Below are 21,337 nucleotides of genomic sequence, written 5' to 3' on the forward strand. Positions count from 1 at the left end.
AGGCAAATAGGCAAAAAAATTCATTTATTAAATTAAAAAACATTGTGCTTGATGGATTTACCAAGAAGGGCTGATGCTTATGAATTCTTCAGTGAAGCGTGCACTAAATTATTTATCATGCAGCTTGTTGGAACGCCATCTGCATTACAAACATGAAGTATTTCACCAACAGGTAAACATAGTCTACGCCTCTTTCACACAGTGCAAAACTATCAGCATGAGAGATGAGTGAACCTTGAGCATGCTGGAGTCCATCCGAACCAGAGTGTTTGGCATTTGATTAGCAGTGGCTGCTGAAATTAGATAAAGCCCTAAGGCCTTATGCACACGTTCAGTATTTTTTTCTGGTCCTGAAACAACCCGTGAGAAATTGCGGATTGGACATCCGTATTCCATCCGTATTTCCGTAATTCCATTTTTTTACTACTCATTGCTTTTCAATGCACTTCATCCGGATTTTTTTGCGGAAATACGGTTGCCAACATGTTACAATCCGTAAACAATCCGTAACCAATTGATTTCAATGAGAGGATCCGCAAAAAAAAAAAAAAAATGGGTCCGCACCCGGTCCACACTAGGACATGTCCTTTTTTTTTACGGATTGATTTTCATCCATTTCTGCTACTGATCGTGTGAATAGCCCAATAGGACTTCAATGTGCACTAACTCGGATCCGGAAATACGGATCCGGAAATTACGGAACGTGTGAATAAGGCCTAAGGCTTTGTGCAAATCATGGATATAGTCATTGGCTGTATCCATGTTTTCCAGACAACCTTAGAGCTTTATCCAACTTCAGCAGCCACCGCTAATCAAATGCCGAACGATCGGGTTCGGATGGACTCGAGCATGCTCGATGTTCGCTCATATCTAATCAGCATTCATTTTTAAAGCCCAAGTCAGGAGGAGAACCTAAGGAACTCTGAGGAAAATGGCGCAACCTGAAGCACTTTGGGGCTCAATTACTAAGACTGTCTGGTTTTAAAAGAACAATTCATCTCAGGGTTTTATGGTGGGTTTACACAGACGGATTTTTAAATATATTTTTTTTAAGCTAAAGGCCCTTTTACACAGAACGATTATCGTCCGTATTCAGCCGATAATTGTCCCGTGTAATAGAAGGCAACGATCAGCCGACATGAACAATGTCGGCTGATCGTTACTGTTTGTCTTTCAACACGTTAAAAGACAAACGACTAATAGCAGCAATCTGCTGCTGTTGCTCCGTGGAATAGGAGTGGCGGCAGTAGACCGCCGCTATCCTCTATTTAGCAATCACCCGGGCAGCCGTGTCCCCCCCGCCCCCGCAGCTTCCCTGCACTTACCCAATCACTGATGCTGCGTGTAATGGCAGTGGCAGGGAGCTGACAGCGCCAGTGTGCCGCGATTGGTGATTTGGAGGAAAAAACGAAAACACAAAAATAGTTTGCTCTGTCCTTAAGGGGTTAAAGCGGCACTATCAGCATGTTCTTCCCAGAGAACCTGCTAATATGCCGCATTAGCGGAGGACCTCTTTAATAGTAACATTCCAAAGAAGAAAACGTAAGGAGGCACTCCCCGAATAATAATAATAATAATAATAATAATAATAATAATAATAATAATAATAATAATTTTTATTTATATAGCGCCAACAGATTCCGCAGCACTTTACAATTCTGGTGGTACATACATAGACAAAAAATAGACATTACAGAGATACATGTAATTATCCATACATGAGGAGTGAGGTCCCTGCTCGCATGCATGAGCTTACACACTAAAAATCTCTCTTTATTGTAACGTCTTCATAAAACCGAAGATCAGAGTGTGTAGCAGACGGCGGGGACGCCGCTCAGCAGCTGATAGTGTGACAGCCGTTTCCCGCGCGCATGCGCGATTCTTCAGACACATTCTTCCGTCTGAAGAATCTTACTATTAAAGAGGTCCTCCGCTAATGCGGCATATCAGCAGGTTCTCTGGGAAGAACATGCTGATAGTGCCGCTTTAACCCCTTAAGGACAGAGCCGATTTCGATTTTTGCGTTTTCGTTTTTTCCTCCAAATCGCCAATCGCAGCTGAGCACAATTGTGACGCGGCGGAGGGGGGACGGTGGCAGGGATTCGGCCGTCCGTCCGAAGATGACGTTTGGCACAAAATGGTGGACGGCCCTCGACACGGATCAGGTAATGTATAATGCACCGCACACTTCCGGGTACACGGGCAGGGGTGGTGGGACACGGGAAGGGGGCGATTCACAGACATAACATACATTACAAAGTTGTATAACTTTGTAATGTGTGTTATTCTGTGAATAATTTTTTAGCGCCGCACTACCCCTTTAAAAGTTAACAAACATGGGGGTACCCGGTGTGGTACCACCCACAATGACACCCCAATATAAAGTATGTCACACACCCAGTATAAGTGAGTTACACATTGTAAGTAACCAACAAAAAAAAAAAAAACTGTCATCCAAATGATCGGTGATACTAGATGTAAATATTACAACCAAAAAAAAAAAAACACATAATAGAAGGTAGCACACATAAGTCAAAAAAAGTTAAAGATAAATATACTAAAAGTCAGACTAAATAGTCAGATATCACCAATAGTGACAGGGTGGTGTTGGGGTGTCAAGGGAGAGAGCTCGTCACGTCTCGAGCCCGCTTCAGACACCAGGAAGCGGATGGGACCGGGGCGCCGCGATACGGGACCCGCCGCTGGATCCCAAAATAGCCCCCATGTTGGAGTACCCCTTTAAGTTTCCTAAACCAACAGATTAATGTGTTCTATTGCCCTTAACAAATCTGGCTGGTGTTTTACACAAAAAAACTAAAACCTGATATTTAAAGTCGAAATTCCGTCAACAAATGACAGTTTTTTAAATTAAATATGTCGGTTATGACGGGTTTTAAAGGACATGCCCTCATTTTGATTTTTAAAAACACAAAATGGCAGGTGTGTGGCGTTTCTGGCACACCATTAGGGTACGCTCACACTAAGTAAATCAGGCGGAATTCCACCTGTCTCAGTGTGCCATAGCTTGCGCTCCTCCACTGCCACCGCTCCTCCACTGTCACTATCTGCCGTGGAATTCCGACTGATTTGTCTTTAGCCATCACAACTAAACATTCTAGGCAAGCAGCAGGATCTGCATGTATGTCTGACTGAACACACAAAGACAAATCAGATTTCACATGTAATTACATAAAACCCATCACAGGCATATTTACAATTTCTGCAGTTTCTACAGAGTAAACGCCACTAGTTAAGCTGTGTAAGAAAGAACTACAATCTGTTATGTACGTAGCTTTGAAGTACAAAGCATAGCGTATTCACACAGTGTTACAGGGCCACCTGTAACAAATAGCTATAAAGGAGATACAACTTGATACATTAGGAGTGTAAAACTACATCCAAATTTAAAAAGGCATCGCTGTTGGGCTGGGATGCTTTATAATGACGTTCTTTATTACTAAAAACACAGGAGGGAATTTAAGAGAGTAGTATTTCCTTTACACCTTTTCTACGTTTTAGCTTCATTTCTTGTTCCTGTTATTGTTGTACCTGTGGTAATGACAGGAGGCTGCTGTAAAGTAAGAAATACAGCAACATGTGACATCAGTAGATAGTGGCGACAATGGCAGCACTCTGTGGAATTACCTTTATCAAACATGGTGTAATTACCAAGGTCATAGGTGCCAGGATGTCCGGGCACTTATTCCACCTAGAGGGTTGATTGGGGTATCATTTTTTTGCACCATGATCTCTAGTTTTTGTTAGTATAAAATTGAAGTAAAAGAAAACACAGTTGCCTGTCATTATGCTCTTGCTCTGCTTCGGGGACACCGACGTGTGCGGAGCCGCTCACACTGCAGCAATCCCGCACACATTAAAACCCTCTGAAAGTCATTATATATATTATATATATACACACACTCCTGCCGCAAGGGGAAAATCGGTAGAAGAAACGTATATATGTGTATTATTGTATCGAAGGGGTTACAGAGCACACTCAGCAATGTGTCGCATTCATCTCAAGGGGACAGACTGTTTATTGTTGTCCATGCCCATAAGGCTTGAAGTAAAGCAAGTCACTAAATGCTGTTAAGATCCCCATACACCTAAGACTATAGATGGCTGAACCCGGCGTTTGTATATGGGGCCGTCCCAAACAAACACCGACAGATGATGTTGGTGCAGATAGGGGCTAGCCATGGGGTTCCCCATAAAGAACACAGAAACGCTCAGCTGCGCCAAATGTTTCCTTGTGTTGGGTAGGCGAGTGGCGACAGAGACCTTACTGATGGTCAGACAATCATTAAGCCTTCATATATTGAAGGTGAACCACCTTATTGAAGGCCACCTTAAGTGTAGGCAATGTATTAGTTGGATTAAAGGTGTACTCCCGACACTGATAAAAAAAAAAAAAAAGTCAAATCAATCATAAACATAGTTTTTACATTTACCATCCCTCCGGAGTCTGTCTCCGTTTGACTTTCCCGCAGTTTGCAGGGCCCTGAAGCTTCAGTTGGTGGTTTCATTTTTTACTTTCTAGTTTGGGCTTTCCCATGATCCCATGATGCACCTTGTCTCCTGTGATGTCTAACTGACTCTATAGAACTGTTAGATGGCTTACATCTTGTTCAGCCAATCAGAGTTGAGCAAACGGAGTCATCTGACAAAGGGAGGCTGGCTTAGCAGGGCTTAGACCTGCCTCCCTCCTGATGCGGTCATTGTCACAAAATCTCTTCCACAGAGCAGCGTGGGGACAACAGTCATTAGGTAAGAATGAAATTACTTCACTTCCTGGTGGGGGATTGAGGGGGGAAAAGATAGTGAAGGGGGGCAGATAGGTGTTTGAAGCATATTAGAAAGTTATATAAAACTTTGTAATGTGTTTCAATTACATGGAAAAAGCTTTTCGCTGGAGTACCCCTTTAAGCCAAGGTCGCACAGTGTCTTTGTTTTACATTTTCAGGTCATACAGCCAGCAAACGGCAATCAATAAATAAACAGGACTGTGTATAAATGTAGCCCTATAACAGCCACAGAATTGTGTGTGTGTGAGTGCGTGTGTCATTTAAAGCTTTTTTGGGGGGGGACGGGGGGTGTTGCGCAAATTACGTCATTCTGGCAGACTTGGAATAATAAATCTACGACAGCCCAGTTAAACTGACAAGTACATGTTAGTGGAAAATAGTGAATGTAGCTGGACCCTATATGAAGGACTAACTGGGGATCAGTACAAGAAAACATACATATAACACATATGATGAATGACATCTTCTTACTGTAGTATCACATTAATAATGGCTGAATGTGGATAATTCTAGACATTTGTCATTTTTAGGGTCCCTTTCCATTAGGGGGTGCTGGGACTTGTGGTGACACGTTCGCCCTGGTCTTGCATGCACGGCTTATTATAGTCTTGCTTCTGCCACTGCAGCTGACATCCAGCCAAAACTGTGAGAGGTTAAAATGAATCACTCCCCAAAGCCCAGTGCCTTGTGCTCGGGTTACTATAGCAACAAGAGACACTGGAGCTTCACGAAATATTGATGGTGTTTAACAATTAAAACATTTTCATTTTGCTTGGACACTGAATGGCCTATATATAAGCTGCATGGCGGAATACAGCAGAGCGCTGCACACAACACGATTCCTTCCTCTGTATGCTAATTAACCAGGCAGATATATTTACAGTCAATGAAAACAATATGTAATGGTCTCTGACAAAAAAGCCAGCTAATTACAGCAATAGACAATACTTCCACATCGCCTCAATGTACTAATAGGTTAAAGGTTCAGATAAGAGGTATTCAATAATCTAGGGTTATGCATACAGTAGGCTGGGGACATGATCAGTAAATTATCTCCACCAAGAGCTGGTAGCTATCTGCCCATGAAGAGCCATTGCTGACTATGCATGGCCTTAGACCACAGAGCTGAATAATTATTGGCACCAGATAATTGAAAGGGCTGGGCTAAGCATGCAGGTTAATTTTAACCCCTTCACGTCAGTAATACGTAGATATAAGTTCCTACTGCACATACCCCGTGCAGTAGGAATATATATTTATTTTCCTGACTTCAGGGGCTGACTGATGTGTGCAGGACCGCTGCAGTGAGAGCGGTCCCGCACATACCAGTGTCCGGAGAGCCCAGTATAATGACAAGCAGCTGCAATCCCGCAGTTGCTTGTCATTAACCCCTTGCGGCATTTAAGGTACTCCGTGACAGGACAAGCTCCTGTCACTGAGGGATCGGGACCCCCACAGCCTTGTACCGACGGGCGGGGGTAAGTCACTTACCTCCATCCTGTCGGATCGGCGATCCATGGATAGAGTCTGCTCTCAGGCAGGCTCTATGCGTAGATCGCCGATAACACTGATCTATGCTATGGCATAGCATAGATCAGTACATGCAATCTAATGATAGCATGTTTTTACAGTGAAATTTTTTTTTTAAACAAACATATAAATCGCAGTGTTCGGAATTGTCCAATCTATTAAAATATAACATTGTTCCCACATGGTGAATGGCGTAAACAGAGGGGGGGGGGGAGAGAGAGAAACACCCCAACCAGCCCCATAGGTGGAAAAATAAAAGCGCTGTGGCTCTTAGAAGGCGGGGAGGAAAATTGCATTAATTTGACCCGTACATCAATGGGCTTGGTCTTGAGGGGGTTATATGAAGAAAAGGTTTGACAAGCTTTTTAACAATATACACCTCTACTAAATATACATCTATGGACACCTTTAACCCTTTAATGCCACAGCCAATTTTCATTTTTGCCCCTTTGTTTCCTCCTCCTCTTTAAAAAGCCATAGGGGGACATCAGACATGGTGTAAAGTGAAACTGGCTCAGTTGTCCCTAGCAACCAATCAGATTCCCCTTCGTATCCCTCACAGACTCTTTGGAAAATGAAAGGTGAAAGCTGATTGGTTGCTAGGGGCAACTGAGCCAGTTTCACTTTACACCATGTTTGATAAATCCCCATAGTGCCTTAATTTTTTTCACCCACAGACCCATATGAGGTCTAATATGCCGCTAAATTTTTCAAGTTTCAGGTGAGTTTCATTTTATGCCAGTCGCCATGTTATCTATGTTCCTCAAGTTCAGTATGAGTACAATGACAGGCAATGTATACCTTTTATTTTATTTTCCCAAGTTAAAAAAAAAAAAAAAAAGATACGACTCATCTTAAAAAAAAAAAAAATAATGTGCTTCAAATTGCTCTATTCTGATCCTTATAATGCTTTTACGTTTTGGTCTATAGATCTGTGTTAAGTGTTATTTTTTGCACCATGATCTATATATATATTTTTTTTATTTGTACCATACTTATGCAAATATGCAACTTTGATTATTTGATTTTTTTTCTAGGATGTGATCAAAAAGTTTGCACTTATGCCGATTACCGTGCGAGATCAGAGATCAGCGCCAATAGCTGTTCATATTTTATTTGAAAAACAGGAAAAGGGGTGATTTCAACTTCAATGATTTATAGATATTTAAAAAAAAAAGAAAAGGCTTTTTAAAAACACTTTTTATAGTCCTCCTAAAAAGGACTCCTATGTGCAATACCATGATTGCTCATAGGGATTGATGCAGTACATATATACTGCACTGATCCATGGAATCTTTAGGCCCCATTCACACGTCAGTGTCAGTTTTTACTGTCAGGAAATCCTGATCAGGAGACCTCAAATGTCATCAGGAAAGTATCAGGATTTCCTGACAGTAATCCGTTTTTACCATCAGGAAACCAATCAGGAAAAACCTTTAGGATTTCCTGATGAGAAAAAAAAATAGTTCTTAATATGGTCTAGTATGCCAACATACATCACACGTACCCACACAGCCCCTAGTGTACCTGGATGGCCATGATGGGAGTTCTGCTGCCTGTGGCCATCCAGGTTGCAGAAGTACAACTCTCATCATGCCTCTGTTGGCAGGCCATGATGGGAGTTTTAGTTCTGCAACCTGGATGGCCACAGGCAGCAGAACTACAACTCCCATCATGGCCTGTCCGGTCCGGGGGTGGAAGCTGTCCGTTCGGGGGGGGGGGGGCGTGATTCCGGCGCTCCCATAGACTTCTATGGGGGCGTCCAGGCCGGAATTCCGGATAAAAATAGGACATGTCCTATTTTTTCCGGATCTATTTTCCGGAACGGACACCCTTCCGGTCCGTCACTAATTAAAGTGTATGGGTCCGGAAATCCGTCCGGATTTCCTGATAGGAAATCCGGATGGTTTTTCCGGACGTGTGAAGGGGGCCTTACTTGATTGCTTCAGGCTGCTGAAGGCAGCATAAAGGAAAATCGTCAAACCAGGGACCAATGTGGGACAAAGAAGTGTAGTAAGTATAACAGATCATAGAGATGATTCTCCCCTGAAAATGGAAGGTGGATTCTGATCCAATTATATATTACACCTGTTTGATAAATCTCCTCCAAATCGCTTTAAATTTATGACCATAACAAAGGTCAACTTTGATCTGGTCATACATCAGCTTAGAAAATCATCCCAAAGAGAGATAAGAAAAAGACCTACTTAGAATGTATACTTTCTGTATCATAATAAGCACAAAGCAAGAATTAAAAAAAAAAAAAAATAAATAAAAAAAAATGCATTATCTGTATGTATAAAAAAAATTAAAAAAACCCATAATGGTATTGCCACATCAGTAAAAAGTATTAAAATATGTCAGCCATTCTGCATAAAATCTAAATGAAAAAAGTCCTATCTACCCCAATAACCGCTACAGCTCACTTCTACAGTGACCCCTCAAGTTATTGTATGTTTAAAATACTGTATCTACTGGAAACTAGTAATTGGTTCTGAAGCCCCCTGGGGGGGGGGTACACACACACCAGAAAGGGTTACTGGAAGCTGTAAATTACTTTTTATGTAGAGGACCGGAGCATTTTCAGGATCCTGTACATGGGGGCCACCTCTGGGGGCATTATTAGTATATGGGGGCCACCTCTGGGGGCATTATTAGTGTATGGGGGGCACCTCTGGGGGCATTATTAGTTCATGGGGGGCACCTCTGGGGGCATTATTAGTTCATGGGGGGCACCTCTGGGGGCATTATTAGTTCATGGGGGGCACCTCTGGGGGCATTATTAGTTCATGGGGGGCACCTCTGGGGGCATTATTAGTTCATGGGGGGCACCTCTGGGGGCATTATTAGTTCATGGGGGGCACCTCTGGGGGCATTATTAGTATATGGGAGCACCTCTGGGGGCATTATTAGTATATGGGGGCACCTCTGGGGGCATTATTAGTATATGGGGCACCTCTGGGGGCATTATTAGTATATGGGGGCACCTCTGGGGGCATTATTAGTATATGGGGGCACCTCTGGGGCATTATTAGTTCATGGGGGCACCTCTGGGGGCATTATTAGTTCATGGGGGCACCTCTGGGGGCATTATAAGTATATGGGGGCACCTCTGGGGGCATTATTAGTTCATGGGGTTACCTCTGGGGGCATTACAAGTATATGGGGGCACCTCTGGGGGCATTATTAGTTCATGGGGGCATTATTAGCTCATGGGGGCATTATTAGCTCATGGGGGCACAGCAGGGAATCCTACATACAGGGGGCACAGCAGGGGATCCTACATACAGGGGGCATCAAACATTCCTACTCGCTTTACTGCACATAACACCAAACAGCGCAGTTACTTTGGGAGCCTACAGGAGGGAGAAAGGAAAGGAAGTTGCTAGAAATGAGCCTAAATTGTTTGTCTCGCAGGTTCTGAAGAGATGAAACATATCTGGAAGGAATCATCATGGAGGTCTGGGCCGGATGGAGAGGAAAAGGGAAAGTGACGCCTCAGATCAAAGAAGACGTCACCTGTGAGTCACTGTATGACACTTCTTATTTTGTAGATCATCATTTAGTAGGGGTGCCCCGAGGTTGACAGCTACTACATTATCTGTACTCAGAGATATCACTGTGTTATCTGGGGTGTTGCATAGGACTGCAGGTGACTACTACATTATCTATACTCTGAGATGCCACTGTGTTATGTGGTGTTACATAGGACTGCAGGTGACTACTACATTATCTGTACTCAGAGATACCACTGTGTTATGTGGTGTTACATAGGACTGCAGGTGATATCAGGTGATTTCTCCAGGTTGCAGAAGTTCAAACTTCATCGTGCCCTGCTGACATTTTATTATGGGAGTTGTAGTTTTGCAGCATGTGGCTCTTCAGGTTGCAGCACTACAACCCCCATCGTTTCCAACTGGCAGTTTATGATGAGAGTTGTAGTTTTTCAGCTGGGGAGTCAAAGATTGGAATACAATGATTAGACAATGACACAGTACAGTCCATTAATTATAGGGGGCAGTAGTGCAGTACATGAGGTGGAGGCAGTGACAGTGCATTAGAACATGGTGGCACATTAGAGTAATTGTATATAACGTTAGATATGACTTTGCCTGATCGGGTGAGATGGGGGGGGCCCAAGCTAACATTTTGCACCAGGGCCCATTAGCCTTTAGCTACGCCCCTGGGTACAGCTGTCAGGGGCCCGAGCTCAAACAAGGATCCAGGGGGGCCCGGCCATCCAGCCTCCCTGCATACAGGCTCCTGACAGCTGTACCGCACAGGCAGGAAGCAGTAGAGACACAGGGCCCCCTCCCCCGCCGCTCACTATCTCCTCTTCCTGCTTTCACTTGTGGTGGGATGTCGGAGAAGGAGGGGGAGGGGTGGGGAGCCGCTGTGTGAGGAGAGGGACTGCAGCACCTGGGACCTGGAGCTTCCCTGGTCAGAGTAAGTGTGTGTCTGTGTGTTATATATATATATATATATATATATATATATATATATATATATATATATATATATATATATATATATATATATATATATATATATACATACACACACATGTGTGCTGGTGTCTGTATGTGTGTACACATGTGTGCTGGTGTCTGTATGTGTGTACACATGTGTGCTGGTGTCTGTATGTGTGTACACATGTGTGCTGGTGTCTGTATGTGTGTACACATGTGTGCTGGTGTCTGTATGTGTGTACACATGTGTGCTGGTGTCTGTATGTGTGTACACATGTGTGCTGGTGTCTGTATGTGTGTACACATGTGTGCTGGTGTCTGTATGTGTGTACACATGTGTGCTGGTGTCTGTATACGTGTACACATGTGTGCTGGTGTCTGTATACGTGTACACATGTGTGCTGGTGTCTGTATACGTGTACACATGTGTGCTGGTGTCTGTATACGTGTACACATGTGTGCTGGTGTCTGTATACGTGTACACATGTGTGCTGGTGTCTGTATACGTGTACACATGTGTGCTGGTGTCTGTGTGTGAGATCAATTCTAGAGAACTGGCTCATATACCCCATTTTCCCCAGTGGCATAAAATGTAACCTCTGTTATACAGTTATAAAATTGTAGAACCTAAATGTGAACAAGGTGTAATTCAAATAGACACTTACTTGTATAGCTGTCTCTTGTGCTCTGTATGCAGTGCATTATATTCATCCTTGCAACGTACAATTTATAGCGTGTCTACAAGCCCAGCGGGGCTCATTATGATGGAGACTAAACTTATACAAGAGTGGGGTAGGGGTTCCCCTGTATTCAGAATGCTGTTGAGTGCTAGGCAATGCCCTGTCTGGAATTATTGAATTTCGAGGGTCTATGCAGAGCAGGATAAAGACACCTCTGCTGCACAAACAGGATCTCCTAGAAAGCGTTCTCACCGCCACGTATTCGCTATCACTGTCTTGGGTGAGCTAAACTAGTCTGCCTGGGGGGGGAGCGATTTGTATATGCTCACTAACATGGAACAGCCTCATTATATTAGCCTTATCAACATATTCTATGTTAGTGAGCATACCGGGGGGGGGGGGGGGGATATTGGTGAACATATACAAATCAAACAGCCCCCCAGACCCTCAAAATTCAATAACCCCAAACGGGGCATTGCCTAGTACTCAACAGCATTCTGAATACAGGGGAACCCCTACCCCACTCTTGTATAAGTTTTAGTCTCCATCATTATGAGCCCCGCTGGGCTTATAGACACAATATAAATTGTACGTTGCAAGGGTGAATATAAAGGCACTGCATACAGAGCACAAGAGACAGCTATACAAGTAAGTGTCTGTATGGTGATATTTAAATTGCACCTTGTTCACATTTAGTTTCTACAATTTTATAACTGTATAAACAGAGGTTACATTTTTGGCCAATGGGGAAAATGGGCTATATGAGCCAGTTCTCTAGAATTGATCTGAACCAAATTATACCTCCCAGCAAGGCGTGGGGCAAACACACTATTTTTTTTTTTTTTATTATTATTGTGGGGGGCCCAGACACTTTGGTTGTATGGGGCCCCGAAATTCCTGATGGCGGCCCTGGCTGAGAGACTCACACCACTGACAGTGACAGGAACACCGAACGCTGCTCTGACAGTGCTAGGGCCGCCACATTCGCGCTTCAATAATTATCAAGGTTGGCCCGCAACTTTGTCCAATTCTTTAATTTTGGCCCACGGTATATTTGAGTTTGACACCCCTGTTGTAGCACAATAAGAAGCAATAAGAAAAATGGTTAAAGGAGAGGTCCGGTGAAAATTTTTATTGAAGTATTGTATTGCCTCCCAAAAGTTATACAAATCTCCAATATACACTTCTTACGGGAAATGCACATAAAGTGCTTTCCCCTGCACTTACTACTGCATCAAGGCTTCACTTCCTGGATAAAATGGTGATGTCACGCCCCGACTCCCAGAGCTGTGCGGGCTGTGGCTGATGGAGAGGATGATGTCAGGGGGATGCTTGGTGTCCCTCCAGTGCCCTGTGTCCCTCAGTGTCCCCCTGCCATCATCCAGCAGCCACAGCCCGCACAACTCTGGGAGTCGGGGCATGACATCACCATGTTATCCAGGAAGTGAAGTCTTGGTACAGTAGAAAGTGCAGGGAAAAAAAAAAGCACTTTATGTGCATTTCCCGTAATAAGTGTATATTGGGGATTTGTATAACTTCTGGGGGGCAATACAATACTTTATAAAAAAAAATTTCACTGGACGTCTCCTTTAAGAGGTCAGACAAATTAGACTGCAAAATTAGCCCTAGGTCAAGTTTATATGCGACAAAAATTCCCCAAAAGTCACTTGATATTCATTACACTCTTGCTTTGTACCTTGCAGTCTATTAAAGTAAGCATAAATGCTCAATACACTCATAGTAACATATTAACGTTTGCTATAAAATGTCAGGAATCTGCTAGTCTTTGGGAATCATCCTGTGACAGATGAGACTCTAAGTCTAATATCTTAAGAGCAGATCCCAGTGCTGACAGGCTTAAGAGGACTTTCCTGTGATGTAAAACATCTAAGAACGCTAAGAAATACGGTATGTCTGCAAACTGTGTACAGCAGCCTTACAGTAACACTATTGTGGTGTAGTACCCTAGTAAGAAATAGACCATGTCACAATGGTGGTACGGTCTGGACCAAGAGAATACTGTAGCTCATCATATCACGGCTCCACATTGTGGACCCGTAATATGGTGTATAGTTTAATAGAGACTCACCACAGATGGACCGAAGACATTTAAAATGATGAAATAAAATGTGGTCTAATTCTGAACATATTCCGAACACAAAATACACATTTACAAACATAAAAAATTAAGAATACAAAACACGTTAAACAACCATTAAATGACCATGAAGTGACTGATTTAAATCAAACATCCAGATGGTGCGGGTTCTCTCTAAATGGAGACATTTCATTTTTCTTAAACTGCCGTTATCAAGAGGATTAAATACCATTTATACGTTAATCTTATAAATTACTCTTTCCTGCTTCTAAACACATTTACATAAATGTTGGTATGCTCATAAATGTTGGTATGCTGCAACCAGGGGCATCACTCACATTACAAATGAAATTTAGGACAGGCAAAACAAAGAATGTACATTATAAATGGAGCGACTGCAGGTTAGAAACACGTGGAGCACTGAGGGTGAAGTTTTTTACCTTCATCCTCAGCACTGCTTTTGGGATATTAGCAATTTGATATGCCAATCAGGAGTTTTGGCGCCTTGGGGCAGGGCTACACCCCTCAGTGCACCCATCCACCCCTTCTAAAGAATATTGAGGCTGTGCTCTGTACCCCTCTGCTAATATTAGTTAGGACAGGCGTGCTGGCAGGTGCGGATCGGTGCACTGACAGCAGTAGCCCTGCCCCCAGTGCACCAAAATGCCTCATTAGAATATTAACCTCCTGTAAATGCACCTGATACTGCATTGTCATTAATTAAAGTTTCTAGGATTGTCATTAATTAAAGTTTCTAGGATGACACAAGCACAGAGGCTGTAATAGCTGGGAAATCTCCGCAACTGGCAGCTCCGGATTCTAGCTCTGGTGCTGACAGTTTTCCCTAATAGATGCTACAGGGTGAACACAGCAATTATTGGGTTACAGAGGGAGATATGTTCCTCTACAGAGAGAGAAATCTCCTTTTGTTCACCATTAGGGCTCTGCAAAGCGATCACAGAGTCTCAATGGTAGCCATGGACATCGGGACCGGCAGCGGAGAGAGAGGGGCAGGTGGACTGAGATTGTGGCAGTACTTTTCAGGTTATGTTATAACCTGAGAAGCACTGTCAATCTCTGCCCGCTCCCTCCTCTTCCCTGCCACAATCAAAAGCACCCCTAAGCTGGTGGCAGATTCAAATTCAGTAATGCAATGAGAGAGTTCAATCAATTCTGTCATTGTAATAGAACAGTGCTTTTCAAACAGTGAGGCACCCCTTAGTTGCTGGTGAGGCCCAGCTGGGAAAGCAGTTCTCACTGAAGGGTCTGTAAGCCCCACAGTCCTTTGCCTGGTTGCAACAAGCTCTGGTTTGGCAACATTACCTACTCATTTTGTACTTATTTTAATGTTATATAGAGTTATATAGGATACATAGTTATTTTTGTACAGACTTCTACCACAGATGGTGAGGGCCCGCATCCTCTTCATCAGTTCAATCTCTGTTGGGCAAGGCTCCAGTAGAAAAAAGTTTGAGAAGCACTGCAATAGAAGCTCCCATAATGCTTCTATTTCAATGAGAGAACCAGGTTCTGTCCTAACAGTAAGGGATTTGAATATACTGCCAGCTGAGGGGAGCTTGTGACAGTGTCAGGACAGAAGGGGAAGTGAGCAGAGATATCAGCTTTAGTTTATGGTAGGATTATGACCCATGGTCGGAAAGGGTTAAATAAACTAATATCCCGAAAATCTCATAGGTGATGAAGTAATCATATGATTCACAGGTGGTGACACTGCTGACACGGACATCCTGTCAACACAGAACATGTAGGGAAAATTTATCATCTGAGCTTTTTTTGTTGCAGTATCCATAATTATGCGGTGTGCATACGCTTTCCATTATCAGGCCTAATCATTTTTAAGCTAGAGCAGCAGAGGAGTATAGGTGCACAATGACTAAACACAAATCACACCTAATCCTGTAAAAAAAAAAAAAAAAAAAAAAAAAAGAGCAGTTAAAAAGGAAAAAAACTAGCCAACTCTGCTTGATAAATTAAAACAGTTGTGGACACTAATTATTAGCCAAAAGCACAAACTCAAATGATACATACCTCACTTTGTTAGATCCCGTGTCTTACAGGGGTAGCTAAACAATTATTCACTAAATAACACACATTACAAAAGTTATACAACTTTGTAATATATGTTAGTGAATGGCCCCCTTCCCCGTGTTCCCCCTCACCCACGCTAGACCCAGAAGTATAGTGCTCTATACTCACCTGATTTGTGTCGACCCCCGTCCGCCATCTTGGGACAATAATGTCATCTTCGGGAGGCCAGCCCCCCCTCTGCCGCATAATCAGCTGCTCAGCCGCGATTGGCTGAGCATAACTGTGCTTAGCCAATCGTGGTTGAGCAGCTGATGACGCCGCAGAGGGGGGGGGCGTGGCATGAAGGAGGGCTGGTGCGGTCTGGCCGGCCTCCTGAAGATGACATCATTGTCACAAGATGGCGGATAGGGTTTGACACGAATCAGGTGAGTATAGAGCACTACACTTCCGGGTCTAGCGTTGGGGGGGGGGGGGGGGCACGGGGAAGGGGGCCATTCACTAACAAAACACACATTACAAAGTTGTATAAAAAACTTTTGTAATGTGTGTTATTTAGTGAATAACTGTTTAGCGCCGCACTGCCCCTTTAAGTGCTTACAATGCGTCTACATTCCTCCCCTTGTATCCGGAGTGAGAAGGCTGGCCCTATCTTTGTCCTCCTATTTTATAGTTGTCCTCAAGAACCTTTATTAAAAGGTGTTATCCAGCAAAAATCTTTTTCTGATGTCAGTTGTTTTGAAAGAAAGTTATAGATTTGTAATTTACTTCTTTTAAAAAAATCGCAAGTCTTCCCATACTTATTAGCTGCTGTATGTCATGCAGGAAATGTTGTTTTATTTTCAGTCTGGCACACTGCTCTCTGCTGACATCTCTGGCCGAGACAGGAACTGTCCAGAGCAGAGAGGTTTTCTATGGGGATTCATATTAAACAGAGACAGATTTCCTGTCTCGGACAGAGATGTCAGCAGAGAGCACTGTGTCTGACTGAAAATAAAACACCACTTCCTGCATGACATATGGGAGCTAATAAGTATGGGAAGGCTTGAGATTTTTTAATACAAAATAAAATTACAAATCTATATAACTTTCTGATACCAGTTGATATGAAAGAAAAAGATTTCGCTGGACAAGGCCTTTAATCATTGTTGCAATGTACTCTTTCAGATGCTGTCCTCTAGTTTGTGTAAGAAGGCATGTTGGATAATATGGTTGTGTGGGCACAGAGATGAGGTATGCCCTGTTATAATACCTACCCACAGCCATAGTCGTGCCTCTTGATGATTCACACTGGAATTGGCACGTTTCTTAATTTATTATAACGTAGGTACACTTAAAAAGAGACTGTCAGTAGGTTTATGCTTACATTGTTCTGTGCAGCTGATGCAAAGATCTCCCCCTGAATAACATGGACAATAAGTAGTCCTTTCCATTATATGCATGAGCCCAGGAGTCCTGGATATTAATGAGAAGCAGAAAACTCCGCCCACCAGCTCCTGATTGGCAGTTATCTATCCATGCTGTGTATAGACAGTTTAATAAATTTAATTAAAGTGTAACTGTCATTTTAATGTCACATTGCAGAAATCAATAGAACAAATGATTAAAAATGTTATATATATATATATATATATATATATATATATATATATTATATATATATATATATATATATAATCTTTCTTTCAAATCAACTGGTTTCAGAAGTTATATAGATTTGTAATTTACTTCTATTTAAAAATGTTGAGCCTTCCCATACTTAGTGTCCTGCAGAAAATGGTGTTTTCTTTATAGTCTGACACAGTTCTCTCTGCTGACATCTCTGTCTGTATCAGGAACTATTGTTTTCGCTGACTTATACTATGCTTGTTTAAATCGATGAACCCCTGAGTGACTGACTAAACCCTTCCCCCTCCGCCTTTACTGGTTTCTCCCTGAAGACTCCAGTGACCTTGTAAAACTGTGTTGGAGATTTAGTTAGGCTGTTTATATGGGGGGACAAAGGGGGTAGTCGTGGGCGGGGGGGGGGGGGGGGGGGGGGGGATCTCCCTTTTTGGGTAAGTGCCCCAATACAACATGAGCGAGTAGGGTAAGAATACCAAATCTCCCTATTAGGGTAAGAGTATCTTTTTTTTTCCATTTAGTGGTCTGGATTCGCCCCTGCTGATTCATGATGCAAGTCTACATGGAAGACATCTAAAACACGGTCTGTGTAGGTCTCCATGTCTCCCTGCATGTGGAGTGATTCATTGTATTGGCTCCCTTTGTGACTTTCCTTTGAAGTTTACTGTGGGGACTGTTTTTTTTTTTTTGTTTTTTTTTTTTTTAATAGGTTGAATAAAAGTGATGTTTTACCATGTCTACACCGCCTTCTGTGAATTGGTTCTGCAATATGCAAAAATATAGATTCCAGATGTAAAATTTGCTGATGTCACCAGTCATCCATTTGTATTTAGGATTACAGACAGCCCTTTATTACCTTAGTGTATGAGTCTCTAACAGGAAATACAGAAAGACTAGATTTAACCCACATATGGTATACTGACATTTTGCCTAGACAGATCTAGTTTTTCCCAAGCTGAAAACCATAGATATGTTTATTTTATTAATGTTTGGGTCAGCAAGTATATCCTGAACATAAACGTCCAGGAATCCACAGAATCTTACCACAGCAAGATCAGCAGGTTTATTGTGTAGTGTAAGGAAGCTCTCATGGAAAAATAGATTTCAGCCTTAAAGGGAATGGTGATTTATAATTGCTGAAAAGAACGGACCAAACATACTGAACATTGCTTTTTAAAGCATGTATATACAGATGCAAGGAAATGTAACTGAACCCTTTGGAATGACCTGGATTTCTGCATTGATTACTTAGAAAATGTTGTCTCTTATCAAAGGATGTAGTTTACATTTAACCCTACACTAAATTTTTGGAATATGTTGGGAAGCTGGGAGAACGACATGCCAATGTATAATCGCAGAGTACCGGGGTTTCCATCTTTATGACGTCCTTTGCAGAGGAGTTAATACAATTCCACAGGTCAGTGAAACTACTGTGGTATTAGGCCTCATTTACATGATCCGTGCTGCGATGTCTGGAAGATGATCACGGCGCCTTTTTTTCACAGTTCAGACTACGGTGGGGTCACAGCATGGATCGTGTAAATGGCTGCATTCATTTGAATGGCTCCTAAAATTTACGGGATATGTGAATGCAGCCTTAAAGTTTTTTGTCATGTTTGACTACTTTTCCACAATAAAAACACTTCAAAAAATATTTTGTTGCCAATACTTTTATCGTTCCACAGTTAAAACTGTATAAGAGCAAGCTTTAGTTTTTATCGGTACTAGATGATCGAACCTAGAGTGTGCTATCCATGTTTTCCCAGACTCCCTAGGGTTGCATCCAAACTTCTTCAGCCACCTGTAATCGAATGCCAAGTGTTAAGGTTTGGACGAACTCAAGGGAGCTCAAGGTTTGCTCATCTCTAATTGGTACCGTTCTAGGGAACCTTATGCTGCGTTTACACGGAGCGATAATTTGCCCGATCGTACAATTAACGATTTCGAAGTAACAATTTATTTATAACGATTAGCGTTTAGACGTAACGATATAGCATACAGAAAAATCGTTTAAGAACATGTAAGATCAAAATGAACGATTTCTCGCTTGTCGTTTGATTGTTCGCTGCATTTACACGTACGATTATCGTTCGAATTCGAACGTAATCGCTCCGTGTAAACGCAGCATAAGCATTTGGGATCACTTTCTATTTATTTATATTGTGTACATGGAAGGGGAGGTAACTAATGCAATTGATACCAATTATCTACCTACAGTATATATTTAGTTAAGTAGTTTGTATTTAAAGTGAACAGGTTGCCTGAATATTCAAAACAGTTGCATAGTTCTTAGGAACAAGATCCACATTACATTTCATAAACCTGTCTGGGACCGCTATGAGCATAAATAAATAAATTGTTTTATGTTGCAGTAAAGTGCCAAATAGTTCTGAGCTCTGATCTGCCTAGGTCATGCCTCTTAGGCACTTCTTCTCCAAACTGGTTTTTTCCCCCCTTTCTTTTTTTTTTTTTAAAGGGATTATCCAGCGCTACAAAACATGGCCACTTTTCCCCCTACTGTTGTTTCCAGTTCAGGTGCAGTTTGCAATAAAGCTCCATTTACTTCAATGGATCAGAGTTTCAAAATCCCACCCAAACTGGAGACAACAGTAGGGGGAAAGTGGCCATGTTTTTGTAGCGCTGGATAACCCCTTTAAGCTCATAGTAGTCACAGACAGGTAAATGAAAGGTAATACTTGGATCTTGTCCCCAAGAACTATGTAACTAATCTTAATATTCAAGTGACAGGTTCACTTTGAGTTCAATTAGGGGACCTGAACGTGAGATGCTCTGATCACCCATATAACAGAATGCAATATATTAGTTCCTGTAATTGTAAAACAGGCAACCTATTATGCTTTTCTTCTAAACCTTTATAAGAATTCTGTACATGTCAGACGCGGAGGCCACAGTGGGCACCACAATCCATTGCACCCTCCTTCTAACCACTCAGATGTTCTAGTACCCATTGACTGCAGCATCCAAGGGGTTAAAAAAAAGCTGCCACTGGAGTAGGTTCCTGTCCTGGAAATTGTAGCATGGGGTACCTAATGGTTCATTAAATTTTTTTCTCTACAGTAGCAAACTGGTGCCTGCTTCCCACACTTCTTTGGATTGATTCTAATGGAGCCAGTTCACAAAGGAGAGGGGATATGGTCCCACTGGTGGGTGGCAGGCCCTAATAGTACATTCGCTTTAAGGCTGGCACACACCCACTTCGATTGTGCAGGCTCAGATCTCCAGCCAGCGATATCACTGCGCAGTGTATGTGCAGCAGCACCAGATATAGCGGATGTCCCCAAGTAGTCAAAATAATAATAATTTGGGAGCGTTGAATGAAGTTTATGGAGCATTTGGACAGCTATTGCATGCCCTATGATAGGGGTTCTCTTCCAAACATTGAGTGCAGTAGTATTGTGGAGACACTCTTATACTGCCCATGCATGCCACTAAGTTGCATATCAATTATTATCATAGGCGATTATTGTTTACACGCGGTTTTTACTTTTTTTCTTTCTAAAATTCATTCTAAAAGCACTGTAGAACCCAACTGGAATCAATGGGGTTAACATCCAGGGTTATTTAGAGAATGTAATCATCAGTGTTTATCCCCTCTGGAGCAGGGAACGCCAAGCCAGCAAGAATTAGGTCAGTGAATCACCCACTCCTTGGTAATACACAGATACCATTACCGGTTCAAGGTTTTTACTATAAGAGGTATGTTAAAAGAAATAAGAAACTAAAATATGGAGGCAACCAACAGTGACACAAAGTGAAACTTTTATAGACTAAGCATGTATATTTTAGTACATTCCCTGCAGAATCATTTCCTCTAGGCACATCTGTATACCAAGTTACTAGTACAATGATCCTACTGTGCAGGCAGAGCTAAGCTTATGAGTAGAGAGGATTCGATCATTTGATGACAGGACTGCAGGTTGCCGTACAGAGTAAGATTTATCAGAGTAGAGAGAACTTTGAGAACGCTCGGGTTTGTCCATATCGGAGCGTGCAGCATTTGATTAGTGGTAGGATGACAAAGGTGACCAAAACTCTGGCACAAACTATTGATAAATTCCCCTCACT

General features: G+C 42.4%; 1 protein-coding gene across 2 annotated transcripts in view; it reads right to left on the reverse strand.

Moving 5' to 3' along the window:
* Positions 1–21,337, reverse strand: part of SH3GL2 (SH3 domain containing GRB2 like 2, endophilin A1) — a 90,756-nt gene that overhangs the window by 49,855 nt on the left and 19,564 nt on the right. Inside the window, exon 1 of one of the 2 annotated variants that reach the window (XM_069962060.1) lies at positions 4,452–4,576. The exons of the other annotated variant lie outside the window; for it this stretch is intronic. Within the exon in view, the coding sequence (XP_069818161.1) occupies positions 4,452–4,526 (75 nt within the window). The 5' untranslated portion in view covers positions 4,527–4,576. Of the gene's footprint in view, positions 1–4,451; positions 4,577–21,337 lie in introns of those variants that run through there. 2 annotated transcript variants of the gene reach the window in all.

This window comes from Dendropsophus ebraccatus, chromosome 3, assembly GCF_027789765.1.
Source record: "Dendropsophus ebraccatus isolate aDenEbr1 chromosome 3, aDenEbr1.pat, whole genome shotgun sequence".
NCBI lineage: Eukaryota > Metazoa > Chordata > Amphibia > Anura > Hylidae > Dendropsophus > Dendropsophus ebraccatus.